General features: G+C 39.1%; 1 protein-coding gene across 6 annotated transcripts in view; it reads left to right on the top strand.

The window, feature by feature from the left end:
- SNX9 (sorting nexin 9) overlaps positions 1-15,417 on the top strand; it is a 174,096-nt gene that overhangs the window by 136,659 nt on the left and 22,020 nt on the right. For all 6 annotated transcript variants that reach the window (XM_057527721.1, XM_057527720.1, XM_028167439.2 and 3 more), the window contains 5 exons: positions 4,713-4,843; positions 8,364-8,467; positions 9,688-9,791; positions 12,229-12,306; positions 15,012-15,088. In XM_057527721.1, the coding sequence (XP_057383704.1) occupies positions 4,713-4,843; positions 8,364-8,467; positions 9,688-9,791; positions 12,229-12,306; positions 15,012-15,088 (494 nt within the window). The remainder of the gene's footprint in view (positions 1-4,712; positions 4,844-8,363; positions 8,468-9,687; positions 9,792-12,228; positions 12,307-15,011; positions 15,089-15,417) is intronic.

Raw genomic sequence — 15,417 nt, 5'->3', positions numbered from 1 at the left:
TAATAATGAATGAATCTGGTTTTATTTCTGGCTGCCAAACTGATATATTCCCATACTTAGTGAAAACGTAAGTAAGTGTCCTAGAAAATGGGGAAATGGAAATCCCTCTTCTCCTTTTTTAATTTATTTTTATGTATTTACTTATTTATTTTACTAATTTTTTTTGGCTGCGTTGGATCTTCGTTGCAGCACGCGGGCTTTCTCTAGTTGCAGTGAGCAGGGGCTACTCTTCGTTGCGGTGCGCGGGCTTCTCATTGCGGTGGCTTCTCTTGTTGCAGAGCACGGGCTCTAGGCACACAGGCTTCAGTAGTTGTGGCTCGCGGGCTTAGTTGCTCCGCGGCATGTGGGATCTTCCCGGACCAGGGCTCAAACCCGTGTCCCCTGCACTGGCAGATGGATTCTTAACCACTGCACCACCAGGGAAAAATCTCCTCCTCTCCCTTTTTTTAATTCTCTGGAACCTGATAGGAAATTCCTAACAAGCACAAGGTAACATCTGAAGTCACAGTTTGTAAATAAACCAGCTGTGTCAGAAAAAATTTCAGGAGGAATAAGAGTCAGTAATTAATTCCAACCAATGAGTAGGTTATAAACTCTTGGTATAATTTACTTGCTCATAATGGGGAATTCAGTATAGCCCTTAGGTCCGTGCTGACTTACAGGGTCTTTTCTGTCCATGAGGTGGGCCATCTTCTGCAAAGCTTACGCTTCTGTAGTGCTTAATCTCTAGCCCTAGTAAGTGTAGAATTTGAAGTGTTTCAGTATACAGGAGGGTCTAGACCCATCAAGCTGTCCAATGGCCACTTTTTAGGAGTTTTTGACTTATGTGGATTTATAATACTCTTCTCATTAAAGGAAACTTGTACTTATTTGTACTTGCAGTTTCTTAGGGAAAGTCCAGGCTGCTTTTTTTTGTTACTTATATATAGTAAATTCACTCCTTTTGGTGTACAGTTCTAAGAGTTTTAACAGGTACCACCACAGTCCTATCACTACATTCAAGATACAGAAAGTTCCATCACCTCCCCCAAATTTCCTTGTGCTGTTCCTTTATATTCAACCCCTCCCCCTAGTCCTAACCCATGGCAACACTGATCTGCTCTTTGTCTCTATAATTTTGCCTTGTCTAGAATATCATTATAAATGGAAGCATATAGTGTGTATGTCGTCGGGCTTTTGGGTCTTTTTGAGTCTGGCTTCTTTCACTTAGCATAATGCATTTGAAATTCATCTCTCGTTGTGAGTATCAATAGTTTGTTTCTTTTCATTGCTGAGTAGTATTTCACTGTATTGGCTATACCATAGTCTGCTTATCTACTCACTCTTTGAAGGATGTTTGGGTTTCCAGTTTTGGCCATTTATAAGTCTGCTATAAACATTTACATACAAGTTTTTGTATAAATATAAGTTTTCATTTCTCTTGGATAAATTCCTAGGAGTGGAATGACTGGGTCATATGGTAGGTATATATTATTTAATGTTTAAGAAATCGCCAGGCTGCTTTCCAGAGTGGCTGTACAACTTTGGAATCCCTACCAGCAATGGATGGGATTGTCAGGGGCTCCACATCCTTACTTGCACTTTTGATAGTGTCTGTTTTTCTTTATTTTAGTAAGTATAATAGTCTAATGTAGTGATGTTGTCTCCTCATGGTTTCAATTTGCATTTCCCTAATGACTGGTGGTGTAGAGCATCTTTTCATTTGCTTATTTCCTTTCCATAAATTTTCTCTGGTAAAGTATCTTTTCAAATCTTTTGCCCATTTTTTTATTAGGTTGTTTTCTTATCATTGAATTTTGAAACAAGATTCTTTATATATTCTGGAAACATGTCCTCTGACAAATAATGTGATTTGCGAATAATTTGTCCCAGGTGTGGCCTTTCTTTTAACAGTGTCTTTTGCATAACAACACCTTTTAATTTTCATGAAGTCCAGTGTGTCCATTGTTTCTTTTATGGATTGTGCTTTAAGTATCATGATTAAGACCTCTTTGCCTAACCCAAGTTTACAATGATATTTTCTTCTAAAAGTTTTATAGTTTTAGGCCTATGATACATTTTGAGTTACGGTTTTTCTAAGATGTGAGGTGGTAGAGGTATATGTTATAATACATCTGGTTATCTAGTGGTTCTTGCACTATCTGTTGAAGAGCGTATCCTTTCTTTATTGAGTTTACTTTGCATTTTGTCAAAAAATCAGTTGAACACATTTGTGTGGGTTTATTTCTGGACTCTATTCTGTTCCATTGATATATGTGTCCGTCCTTTTGCCAGTACCACACAGTCTTGATTAGTGTAGCTTTATAGTACAGTAAGTCTTGAAATCAGGTAGTGTAAATCCTCCAACTTGGTTCTATTTCAAAATCGTTTTTGGCTATTCTTTTTCTTTTGCCTTTCCATGTAAATTTAAGAGTCAGCATGATTATTTCTAGTCAGATATCTATAAATAATCATGCTGGGATTTTTATTGGAGTTGCATTGATTCTATAGACCAATTTTGGGAGAATTGAAAACAATGTGTAATCTTCTAATCCAAGAACATACATGTATCATATTTGATTTTCATATAGGGTTTTGTAGTTTTCGGCATACAGATCCTGCACGTGTTTTCCTAGATTAATATGTAAGAATTTCATGGGGAGGGTTCTACTGTAAATGGAATAGAATGGAATAGAGGGAGAGGGGTGCAGCCCCAGGCCAGAACGCCACAGATTTCCACTGTTCTGGCCTGAAGTTCAGCAGTTTGGGAGCATAAACACTTCTCACATGGCTGTTTGCCTTTGGTTGATTTCCAGAGCCCTTATTTTTGTGGATTTTGTCCAGCTTTATAGTTGCTTCTGGGGACTAGGTTTAGCAATTAGCTAAATTAGTTTTTGTTTTGTTGTTTCAAAACAATTATTATTATTATTATTTTTGTTTAAAAGCAAGGCATGCTTGTGATGACTCTGTAACAGACTAATTTGGGTTGTTGAAGCTGTTCCTGGGTTCCACTCTGTCGAGTAATCTGGGATATCTAGGTTTGGTTTTTTTCATTTTTTTTGGGGCAGGGGAGTGTGTGTGGGATTTGTTTTCATTTAGTCTTTTTTTAATTCATTAACCATTGGACAGCCCTTAAGGGGAGGAGGACAGATTGATTCCACCACATTCCACTTCCTAGATCTAGTTTAGAAAATGTGTTCCCCACCTGGTGCTCTTAGGAAGGAGTGTAGTAAACGCCTCGTTTAATAACATACTCCTGGGCTTCCCTGGTGGCGCAGTGGTTGAGAATCTGCCTGCCAATGCAGGGGACACGGGTTCGAGCCCTGGTCTGGGAAGATCCCACATGCCGCGGAGCAGCTGGGCCCGTGAGCCACAACTACTGAGCCTGCGCATCTGGAGCCTGTGCCCTGCAACGGGAGGGGCCGCGATAGTGAAAGGCCCGCGCACCGCGATGAAGAGCGGCCCGCGCACCGCGATGAAGAGCGGCCCCCGCACCGCGATGAAGAGTGGCCCCCGCTTGCCGCAACTAGAGAAAGCCCTCACACGAAAAACTAAGAGACCCAACACAGTCATAAATAAATAAATTAAATAAATAAATAAAGTATTAAAAAAAAAAGAAACAGGTGAACTTTAAAAAAAAAAAATAATAATAATAATAATATACTCCTGGTTTTTTTTTTTTCTTCAACATCTTTATTGGAGTATAATTGCTTTACAACGGTGTGTTAGTTTCTGCTGTATAACAAAGTGAATCAGCTATACATATACATATGTCCCCATATCTCCTCCCTCTTGCGTCTCCCTCCCACCCTCGCTATCCCACCCCTCTAGGTGGTCACAAAGCACCGAGCTGATCTCCCTGTGCTGTGTGGCTGCTTCCCACTAGCTATCTATTTTACATTTGGTAGTGAATATACTCCTTTTTGAAAGTTGCCTTTTCTCTCTACCCTTGAGTAGGTCCAGTATTTGATGAAACTCATGAAAGTGGGTGGAACCTGTCTTGCCCCTCCTCTGCACTCAGCTGTAGCCAGAATTTCCACCTCCAGAAGCCTTTTAACTGATAGTGATTTTGTTTGTTAGGCTTATAAAAATTCTCATTGTTCACTTGATGTTTGGTATGTCAGGTTTGTTAAGCCGGTTTTCCACTTTTAGAACAGAAATATCACCCATTAAGCTCTGTTTTTACGATGGTCATTAAGTTCTGGGATCACTTTCATTATTGCATTCATGGAAAAATTGCTTTTTCTGTTTTTCATTTAAGTAGTTTACAAAACAAAACAGGAAAAAAAAACTACTGTTCTGAGTTACTTTTCAGAAATACTAAATTTAAATTTGTATATCTGAGATTATGTTGCATTTAGACACATTTTTATAAATATAGAAATTTCACATACTTTGTAAGAATTGCTTATTAATTTCCATTTTTATCACCCCTTTCTTGCCTATAAGGCTTCATATGGCCACATAGGCACTGGCTTGTTAGTTTATAAGAAAGAGAAAAGTTTTCATATTGAGATAAAATTTTCTTTCAAATTTGTTGAGTACCTTTCCTGTGGGTCTTTGAGCATCCACTATGTTGTGTGTTTTTAGGTTAGTGAAAAATTACCATGATTTATCTTTTACTGAATAACTCTTTACAAGTAGCCAGTAGCTACATAAACAGTCTTTCAGTTGGGGTAACAGTGATTCATCTTTGACAGAGTTGCACATCACTCTCGGCATGTCTCTTGCAGGTCGCTTTGAAGAAGAGTTTATCAAGATGCGCATGGAGAGACTTCAGGCGTGGATGACCAGGATGTGTCGTCACCCAGTAATCTCAGAAAGTGAGGTTTTCCAGCAATTTCTAAATTTCCGAGATGAAAAGGTAGGACATTTTGTTATGATAATCTTAGAGGATATTGAGAATTATCCCATTCACGCCAATTTTTTGTCTAAAAGGAGTTAAGTTGTGTTGGTTAGTTGGTTGTTTCTAAATAATAGGAAATCAGTCACAGCACGTGAGAGAAGCACTTGCCAAAATGGTTTCCCGTAACCCGGGAGTGGATTGGCCCAGTGAAGGCAGGGCTGAAGGATATGATAGAATAAGGGACTTTTTCCTAGATGCTTTTAAAAATAGGATAGACCCCAAACTGTGTAGGATATTATCAGCGTGAAGTCAGGGAAGTAGTGTGAATGATTTCTTATGATCACATTTTGACCTTACGGTGTAAATAGTGTGATGAAGGGAAAGGTAGATTCGGAATTGAACCGGCTTTCTCAGAGCCACATTGTTTTTCCAATCCAGATCTGCCCCTGCCCCTGCCCCTGCCCCACGGGCAGTCATTCTGCCAGCAGTTATCTGTTCTTTTTTGCAATCAACAAGAAATTGGCTGCTTGTCACCTCACTGTTGTTATCTGCTTTGGAAATAGCCGTGTGTCACCTTAGTCTTCCACTGTATGTGATCATTTGTTTGGTCATGCCTGGTGTAATTTATAGGTTAGAGATCATTCCACTTAAACATTTGTAGTCTTTTTGCATTTCGTGGTGAATGATACATGTGAAAAGCTAATAGAGTTACAAGAACGACGGGGAACCCTGTCCAAGTTGGTGCCTTACTGCTTACCCATAGCACTTTAACAAGGGCTTGTTCGATTGATTTGTCAAGGATTCTATTGAGGAAGCACTTCTAAAGGTTGTGTTTTATGCAGAATGTTATTATTAAAAATAATAACTCTAGACCTTTTTTGGTGTTTTTGATACAAGAGAAGAAAGAAAGAACTTGGGGCCAGGGCACTCAGTTTTAGTCTTGGGTTTGCTTCTAACTACCTCTGTGACCTTGACCAAAGCATTTAATTTCTTTGGGCCACAATTTCCTCATCTGCTAAATGACAGTATAAAACTAGAAAGTTATTAAAAATTGTGATTCTCTGGGCAACAGTAGCTCACATAGATGGTTGGACGTAGAAAATCCCAAAGAATCTACAGGAAAATGTAGATCTACATAAAAAACTATGGAACACTGTTGAGAGAAATAAAAGAAGACCTAAATAAGTGTTCCAATACTGTGTTTCATGGATTGAAGAACTGAAAAGATGTCATATGTAGAAAATTAAAGCTCCAAGAATAGCCAAGATACTCTTAAAAATGGATGAAGTGGGAAGAGGACCTTTTTGGATATTAAGACTCATTATAAAGCTAAAATAAGTTTAAAAGCAGACCAGTAGAACTGAATAGAATGGACACTTGATTTATGACAAAGATGGTGCTGAGTACAGTGGGGGAAGAGAAAAGAGCTAGGATTTCTGAAGCTCCTGTCATGTCCCTTCCCAATCACTGCCCCTTCTGTCCCCTACAAGGGTAACCATGATCCACTCCTTTATGGTTATCATTTCCTCACTTTGTAGAGTGTCACCATCTGAGTCCCTACACCATGGTTTTGCTAGTTTTGTGAACTAGCTAAGAACCCTACCCTAAGCATTCTTTCGTGTCTGACTCTTCTCAGCCTGTTCAGTCAATGGTGCTCAGTCAATTGGATGGCATCACTGGGAAGAATGAAATGCGGTCACTACCTCACAAGAATCTGTTGATTTTGTTAGGTTTGATATTGGTATTGTGGTTATGTTTTTAAAACATGGCCTTATCTGTTAAAGATATATAATGAAGTATTTACAGGTGAAATGATATCATATCTGAGATTTCCATTAAAATAAACAAGAAAAAAAGTAGGATGGGGGAGACTAGATAAAACAAGATTGGTAAAAAGTTGATAATTTTTGAAGCTGAATCTATAGGGGTTTATTAAAGTACTTTTCTTTCTACTTTTTTTCTGGAAAGTTTCCATTGTATTAAGTTAAAAAAAAATTAATTCCAGATGGTTCACAAGTCTAAATGTGAAAGACAACACAACAGAGCTTCTAGAAGGTAACGTAGGAGAAAATCCTCATACCCCTAGCTTGGGGAAGGATTTCTGAAATAAGGCACAAAACTGACTAACCGTACAAGAAGAGATTGACAAATTAGACTACATTAAAATTAGGAACTTCTGTTTATCACAATAAGTCATTAAAAAAGAAAAACAAGTCAAAGATATGAACATGTATAACGAACAAAGGGCTGGATTTTAGAAGATGGGCAAACCCATACAAACTGATAAGGAAGGTTAAAACAGTAGAAAAATCGGGGATTTGGTAACATACCTCACAAAAGAATCTGAATCACCAATAAATGTATAGTAAAGTACCTAATCTCATGAGTAATAAGAAATGCAAATTAAAACCACAGTGAATACACTTGCCAGAAGGCTAAAATTAGAAAGACTGACTATACCAATTGTCTTCTTGGTGAGATGAGGAGTTTCTGGGACTCACGCACACTGCTGGTGGGTGTGAAAGCTGATGAGACCAGTTTGGAAAACAGTTTGGCATTATCTATTTAAACTTGAACAACTTTCCACTCCTGGGTAAATGCCTACAGAAACGCATGCACATATGCGCCAGGAGACATGTACACAGCAGCTTAATCCGTAACTTGGCCAGGACTGGGGGTGGCTACCAGCAGTAGAATGGGGTAAATAACTTGGGGAACAGTCGTTCGATGGAATATTATACAGCAGTGAAATGGACGAACTACAGCGTAACAACAGTGTGAATGTAGCTTCTCAGCATAGGCTGAGCAAAAGAGGCCAGACACAGAAGAATGCTTGGGGTAGGGTCTTAGCTCGTTCATAAAACTAGCAAAACCATGGTGTAGGGACTCAGATGGTGACACTCTATAAAGCGAGGAAATGATAACCATAAAGGAGTGGATCATGGTTACCCTTGTAGGGGACGGAAGGGGCAGTGATTGGGAAGGGACATGACAGGGGCTTCGGAAATGCTAGCTCTTTTCTCTTTCTTGGCTTTGGTGGCAGTTACACAGGAATTCACTTTGTGAGAATTCGTTGCACTGCGTATTTCTGCTTTGGGTACTTTCGCGTGTGTGTGTGTGTGTGTGTGTGTGTGTATAACTTGCAATAATTTTTTAATAGTTTATAATATTGGTTCCTGTCTTATATTTTAGAAAAGCTTTAATCTTTTTAAGAAAACAACCTAAAAACTTGAGGCACTTTGTCACATTCGTGGGTGTGTTTATATGGGTGGGGCTTGGGAAAGGAAAGGTGCTGGGTCACCTCACTCTGGAAGGACTTGGGTTCATAAGGACCGTTCTGTGCAGTGACACTGTTTACGTATGAGATGACGTTGGAGATGTATAGGTGCCTGGCGCGTTTGCAGAGGGAGGTCGTGTGGGCGCTGCTTCCTGAAAGTTAGAAGGATAAAGATGACAGTGAGCCGATTCTAGGAGGGAAGTTTGAAAGACCAGTTTGGCTCTGCTCTCCACTTTACCATTATAATGTTCCTATTTACAGGAATGGAAAACTGGGAAAAGGAAGGCTGAGAAAGATGAACTGGTGGGAGTTATGATATTTTCCACCATGGAACCAGAGGCACCTGACCTGGACTTAGTAGAAATGTAAGAGATGCTGACAAACTTCCCTTCTCCCCAAACTGAGTCTGCCTCCATTGCTTACAGGTCTCAGCCAGTCGTCAGACTAGAGTGTGTAAAATGAGTGGGGCTTGTAGTCAGATGACGGGAGAACATCGTTTGTACATGAAACACTGTCTCTCTAACCATAACATCAGTTAAAGTCTGCTTCCTTTTCACCTTGAAGTCAGTGATTTCACAGTTGACATTGTGGTTAGTAGTTGTTTCCAATAAAGGATGATGAGACAGGGCGGCGCCCACAGAATGGTCCACGAGACAGAAATCTCTGTGAACATCGCCTTGAAGGGGGCAATCCCAGACCTGATTTTCCTGTTTTTTTTCATATCCTGTTTTTAATCTTGTCATCTTCTTTTTAACGTAGGCTTGGTTGAAAATCTGGAGTAGTTCCTTTGCTGCATAAAGACTAATAAGAAATCGTAGGCTTTTTTTTTTAATTTTAAGAAGCTTTTTTCTTAACGTAAAATCATTGCTTATTGTTACCAAATATATAGATAGTCTTATAACTACCCAGAGAGAAAAGTCAATGTGAATATGTTGACCTAGGTCTGTGGTCTTCCAAACCTTCCTCTGTTCATTTGTATCTGAAGGAAAAATTGTTTGTTTAAACGAAAGTGACCTCACACTATGCATTCCCTTTTATAATCTGCTTTTTTCATTTAAAAGTATATTGTGATGATTTTTTCAAGTTGGTGAAAACTTTTTACATCCTTAAGTAGCTGGTATGTTCAGTATCGCTTAGATGCTATGCGTCTAGGGTATTTTCTCTGATTCATTAAAGTACTTGTTGGAGTGAATGAACAACTACCATTAGCAACCTGTACTACGTTTTTATAGATTCAGTGGTACCTGCAGTGATTGAATTTCACTAAGAAAGATATTCAAGAAATGAAGATTTTATTTACTTTAGAATAATTTTAATTAAAATTCGCAAGGAATTGAGAGGGAAAGGAAGCAGGGTTAAAATATAAATGGCAGATTTTGAAGTAGTTCTTTAAAAACCCGAATCCAGCCTGTTTTGAAGACTAATTTAGTTAAAGTGCAGTTGTTATAAAGCAAGAAACAAGTACCTGTGGTCACGTTTGGTGTGAACTCCCCTGACCACACGGACTTTTCTCCTTACACCTCATACTGTTTGGATGTTTGATAGTGAAGTCAAGGACCCACCTCCTCATGTTTTTGCCCCACAGAGAACAGAAGTGTGATGCTGTCGGTAAATTCACCAAAGCCATGGATGATGGTGTGAAGGAGCTGCTGACCGTGGGGCAGGAGCACTGGAAGCGGTGCACAGGCCGTAAGTGCCATCCTTGGCCGCTGCTGGCTTTTGTAGGCGGCGGTGCAGCCTGCGCTGTGGCCTTTGTCACCCTGGGGAACCGAACCACCTCAAACAGAAATGTGCTTAGTGAACCAAAGTAATGTCATCCCCACAGCTCTTGGAGGAACCTCACTTCTCAACCCTCGTTAAACGACAGAAAATTGGCTCAAACAAAGCCAGTTCAAGAACTTCTGTGAGAAACACTGTGTTCACTTAAATATTTCCAGTTATTTGGGGTTTGTCATCTGTGGAAGATTAATCTTTTCTGCATGTTTAGAAAGTGCCTGTGGTTATTTTTAATCTCATGATTTTATTTTTTAATATTCATCCGTTTGGTAAGATGGATGAATATTAGTAAGTTGTATACTTGACTAAAGCTCTCATTTTTAGGCAAAACCAGTGAGTGGTAGGTGATAGCAGAAAGTGCGTCCATGGGTCAGACTCGCACACTGCTGAGAAGAAAGTGGCGCTGTCACCCTTGCGTTCTGCCTGCCGTTCTACATCCTCAGGAACTTGCTGTCCTCCCTCCCTTCCCTTTGTTTGCAGACCGTCATTCTGCTGAACTGTTTGCCTGTATTCCCCAAACCCATGCCACTCTGGCGTCAGATGGGCCAGGAGAGAAGCACACACAGTCCAGTGTCCAGCTGTGGGGATCAGGCCTTGGCTACTGTCAGGTTGAGGGTGGCTGAGTTGAGTACTTTCAACAGAAACCTGCCACCTGACAAAGCCTAAAATATTTCCTATCTGGCCCTTTGGAGGATAAAGCCAGGCCTTACACTGAATGGCCCTCCACCATTCACATGACATTTTATATCAACAGAACCATTTGTCGTGTACCAGCTGTTCCTGCTTGAGGGGCAGACACCAGGAGTAATAACAGTTGCTCCTTTCCCAAGGCAAAGAAATACTAAAAATAGAACTGAGCCTGAAAACATAACGTATACAAATGCAACATCAGAAAACAAAATCCGTTTCAAGCCTTTGGTCACAGGGAATAACTCATGGACAAAAAGGGGAGTGGCACTTCTCGAAAATGTAAATGAAGTAATTTAATTTTTTAAATAATTAATTTTAACTGTAAACTCAGCTGTTTCCCTTTTTTTAAGCAAAGTTTAAGTGAGTACAAATATTACAATAAGATTTTTTAAGGAGATCACAAAAAATCTGGGATTATGGCTTCTTTTAAAGAATCAAATCCTGTATGTCTAACATCTGGTCAGCTCCATGTGCTGTAAAATCCATGGGCCAAATTTATGAAATAGTAGTAACTCTAGGCTGCTCTCTTTTGTGGGGAAAGGGGGTTGAAGTATTTTGTTTAGAATTTGATTCAAGCATAATTTCTTTCTTCTCACAGAAGAATTTTTTTAAATTCCTAATCTGTGAAGTGAGAGATCTAGCACACACTCCACATGGTGAAGCACATGACAAGTATTTTTAACCCCTGGTATAGAGGCAAAAACTGAGTTACAAAAGGGTGAACAATTTATTAAAATTAAGCTAATATAGTTTGAATTCGTGTTTCCTGATTATTACAGCTTATAGACCATATGTCAAGTTTCTCTGGCCTAGATTTTTTTAAAGAAACATTTGAAGCATTTTTCTTTATTAATATAACACTATCTTCAAATGAAAGTAATGGTTTCTTTTGAAAGGCAGCAGATGTGTTTCAGGGGACTTATGTATAGATGCAAAAAAGGTAGCCTAAGATATGAGACTCTTTTCTCGAAAGTTCTCCAAAGTGATCCCAGAAGCCTAGAATTTTAGCGCTAGAAGGAGCCTTAGAGATGATTTAGTTAATCTTATTATTATACAGATGAGAAAACTAAAATCCCTCCTCCCTGATCCTGTGAGGTGCCACTGCCATTTTTCTGCACACCCCATTGCTTTCAGTTTTGTTTTTGTTTTGCAAATAATCATTCATACGTACATAGCAGAGTGGGAAAAGCAGTGGATTAGGAATCACAAGTGCCAGATGCACCATTTAGCCATGTGACCCTTATTTTCCTAACCCATGAAATGAAGATGGGGCACCTGCGTTTGTAGAGGGTGTGGTTGTGACGATCAAGTTGGGGTGGTGTATGTGGAAGGCCTCTAACCTAGACGTCATCTTCTAAGTGAGCTCCTGGTGCACTTTGAGTTCATTCAGTGAATGAGAATGTGGGTGGTGGTGGTGTTCATAATAATAGTGTCCGCCATTAATTGAACAATTGATTAATGTAAAACTAAAAACATTAATTGAAGAAACAATCATTAATTTTAAAAAACAATCATTTTACATCAATATTTTATTAAGAATATAGACTATTTTGAATCGTTTCAAATTTCTTTTATTGTAATAGTACTTTTAGAAAATAATTGGATGCATTTCATTTTGCTCAGAGGACTAGTTAATGATTTATTCCTTTTGCTCTTTCAGCATTACCCAAGGAATATCAGAAGATAGGCAAGGCCTTGCAGAGCTTAGCAACAGTCTTCAGCTCTAGTGGTTATCAAGGTACATCTTTATTTATTTATTCTTTGGGCCTTGAGTGTCTTCTCCACACAGACCGGCCTCCTCAGGCTCTTGTAAACAAACAATAACTGCAGTTAAGCACCCTCGTCAGTGAAGTTTAATCTGCTCCACTGAGGACTTTTGCAGCCTCACCTTACTACTTTTGAGAAAAGTGGTGGGTTGTTACAATTTGTTTTTTCTTGCTAGCTTCTTTGCCTTTCTTGGGCTCAGATAGCTCTTGTGTTTTAGTAAAACAGGCCGCTATGGTATGTGACACTCTGCCCTTGCTTCGTCTCTCTGCCAAACTCTGAAGTCAAGTCTGACTGTCAAAAGCCAGATCTTATCAAGGTCATTTGGAGGAAAAATTTTTACTGAGTAACAAGTTCATGTTGCTTTATGTCTCTCCATAACTCGTAATTGCTTTCAACTTATCCCATATCGTATGTCGTACTTGTGGTGTTTTGAGTTCATTGTGCATTTCCATTGACAACACTTACAAGAAGAAGTTCGCTGTTTTCTTTTATATTTTGGTTTATGTTTTCTTAATTTGGCCTATGGAGCAGATAGGAAGTAAAAGTATTTGCCAGGTGAGTGGTACCTATTCAATTTGAGGGCATCCTATCACTTACAGAAATGATAGACTTAGTATTTTCACCGTAGTGTTTATCCTGATACCCAGGGAAGGCATGTCTTTGGAGGTCAGTGTCTGAGTATTTTCAGGAAGAAGAAATTAGTCTCTAACCAAAATGTGAGATCTGGGGCACCCATATATGGATATTTCTTGTTGGCCTGGCTGAATTGTGTCTTATAATCAGAACTTTTAGTCTGGGCGGGAGTTTAGAGGATTCGTTAGTCTGGCCCCTCATTTTCGAGATGAGGAACCCCAGGCCTGGAAAGATAAGCATCTTGTGGCCCACAGGCACATGAAAAGATGTTCAACATCACTAATTAGAGAAATGCAAATCAAAACTACAATGAGGTATCACCTCACACCAGTCAGAATGGCCATCATCAAAAAGTCTACAAATAATAAATGCTGGAGAGGGTGTGGAGAAAAGGGAACCCTCTTGCACTATTGGTGGGAATGTACATTGGTGCAGCCACTATGGAGAACAGTATGGAGGTTCCTTAAAAAACTAAAAATAGAGTTACCATATGATCCAGCAATCCCACTCCTGGGCATATATGCAGAAAAGACGAAAATTCTAGTTCAAAAAGATACATGCCCCCCAGTGTTCATAGCAGCAGTGTTTATAGCAGCACTGTTTACAATAGCCAGGTCATGGAAGCAACCTAAGTGTCCATCGACAGATGAATGGATAAAGAAGATGTGGTACATATATACAATGAGATGAATGGATAAAGAAGATGTGGCACATATATACAATGGAATATTACTCAGCCATAAAAAAGAATGAAATAATGCCATTTGCAGCAACATGGATGGCCCTAGAGATTATCATACTAAGTAAGTCAGACAGACAAAGACAAATATCATATGATATCACTTATATGTGGAATCTAAGAAAGCAATACAAACAAACTTATTCACAAAACGGAAACGGGCTCACACACATAGAAATCAAACTTACGGTTACCAAAGGGGAGAGGTGAGGGGATAAATTAGGACTTTGGGATTAACAGATACACGCTTGGCTCTGTTCACTGGAAAGGCTTAGAAACAATTATCCAATCCAGTAACAAGAAGCACCCCTAGCACCACCCGCATGGCAGTTTCTAAACATTATGTTCCCCTGAAATAAACGAGAGCTCCTAGCAGAAGAACTCAGATGTCAATTTGAAGAGCCTTCCACTGTCCAATGAAGAGAAAATTTGAGCATTAGTGAAAATAATAACTGCTGTGGAATGTAGCATATCAAATATGTTTAAATTCAGACTTTGCAATGATACTTTTTAAAAATGTTAATCTCAGTTACATTTGGAGGATAGGAGAGAATCAACTTATTATTCTGAAAACTGTAGAGAGAAAAAAGCATTTAACCTGCTCTTCCTATTCCTATACCTCAAGGTAACCAAAAAGTTGATAAAGGGAAGTTTCTCTTTATAGAAGTATTTCAGCTAATAAAGAAGGAGTGATAGAAGTAGAACAGCACCAATTTGCAAACCTGTACTAAAATAAAAGAGCTAGACAATACAGGGAGCAGAGGATTGTGTTATCACCACCGAGACTCAGTCAGCAAAACCCAGACTGTGGTACCAAGGTACACGACCTGGTTTATACACCTCCCAAAAAGAAATTTGCAAGAAAAAAGGATGGAGGAGAAAGAACTTATGTAGGAAACACATCAGCTCTATGCCATGTGGGCTGTCTTTGCATCTTGATTCAAGCAGCCAACTTGATTGGAGATACCAAGCAGCTACACACTGGCTGGACAGTTTATACCAGGAACAATTTTCTTTTCTTAGGTGTGAGGTTGGTATTGTCCTTATTTTTTAAAGAGTCCTTATCTTTTAGGTAAAATGTATGGATGAAGTGTTAAATGACCAGTGAAAGGGTGAGGTAGGGAGGAGACTAAAAGATTGGCCATGAGCGGTTAATTGGGACATCGGGTGATGGGTAAATGGGGGCTGTTATACTATTCTGTAGATTTTAAAAGTTTGAAGTTTTCCATAATAAATTTTTAAAATAAAATAAATGAAAAGGAAATATAAGTTATAACCACTCATATAACTGTAATGATTTTCAGGTGAAACAGATCTCAATGACGCAATAACAGAAGCAGGAAAGACTTACGAAGAAATTGCCAGTCTTGTGGCAGAACAGGTATTAACATAACCACACAATTCCAGTTAAGACTTTATGCTACCTCATCCACATATTTAATTTAAAACCTGTTTGAAGACAAAGTTTCCAAATGGCTCTTCTCTTCTATCCCTGTGTATCTTTGTTAATTACATTGGGTAGTAGTATTTCTTAGGCTAAGCTCAAGTGGTGGGTAAATTCATCATCAGGAAACCTAAATACCTTCCAGTGTCAATGGTTTGAATCCATTCTCAGCCATGAGGGGATTAAAACGTACAGGAAAGCTTTGCTCAAGTCCCTGTTTGGACTCTTGCTCAGCCTATCTGAGCCTTGGTTTCCTGGTCTGGTAA

Source organism: Balaenoptera acutorostrata, chromosome 14 (assembly GCF_949987535.1).
Source record: "Balaenoptera acutorostrata chromosome 14, mBalAcu1.1, whole genome shotgun sequence".
NCBI lineage: Eukaryota > Metazoa > Chordata > Mammalia > Artiodactyla > Balaenopteridae > Balaenoptera > Balaenoptera acutorostrata.
The sequence above is the reverse complement of the archived record's forward strand: the minus strand, read 5'-3'. Positions and strand labels throughout refer to the sequence as shown.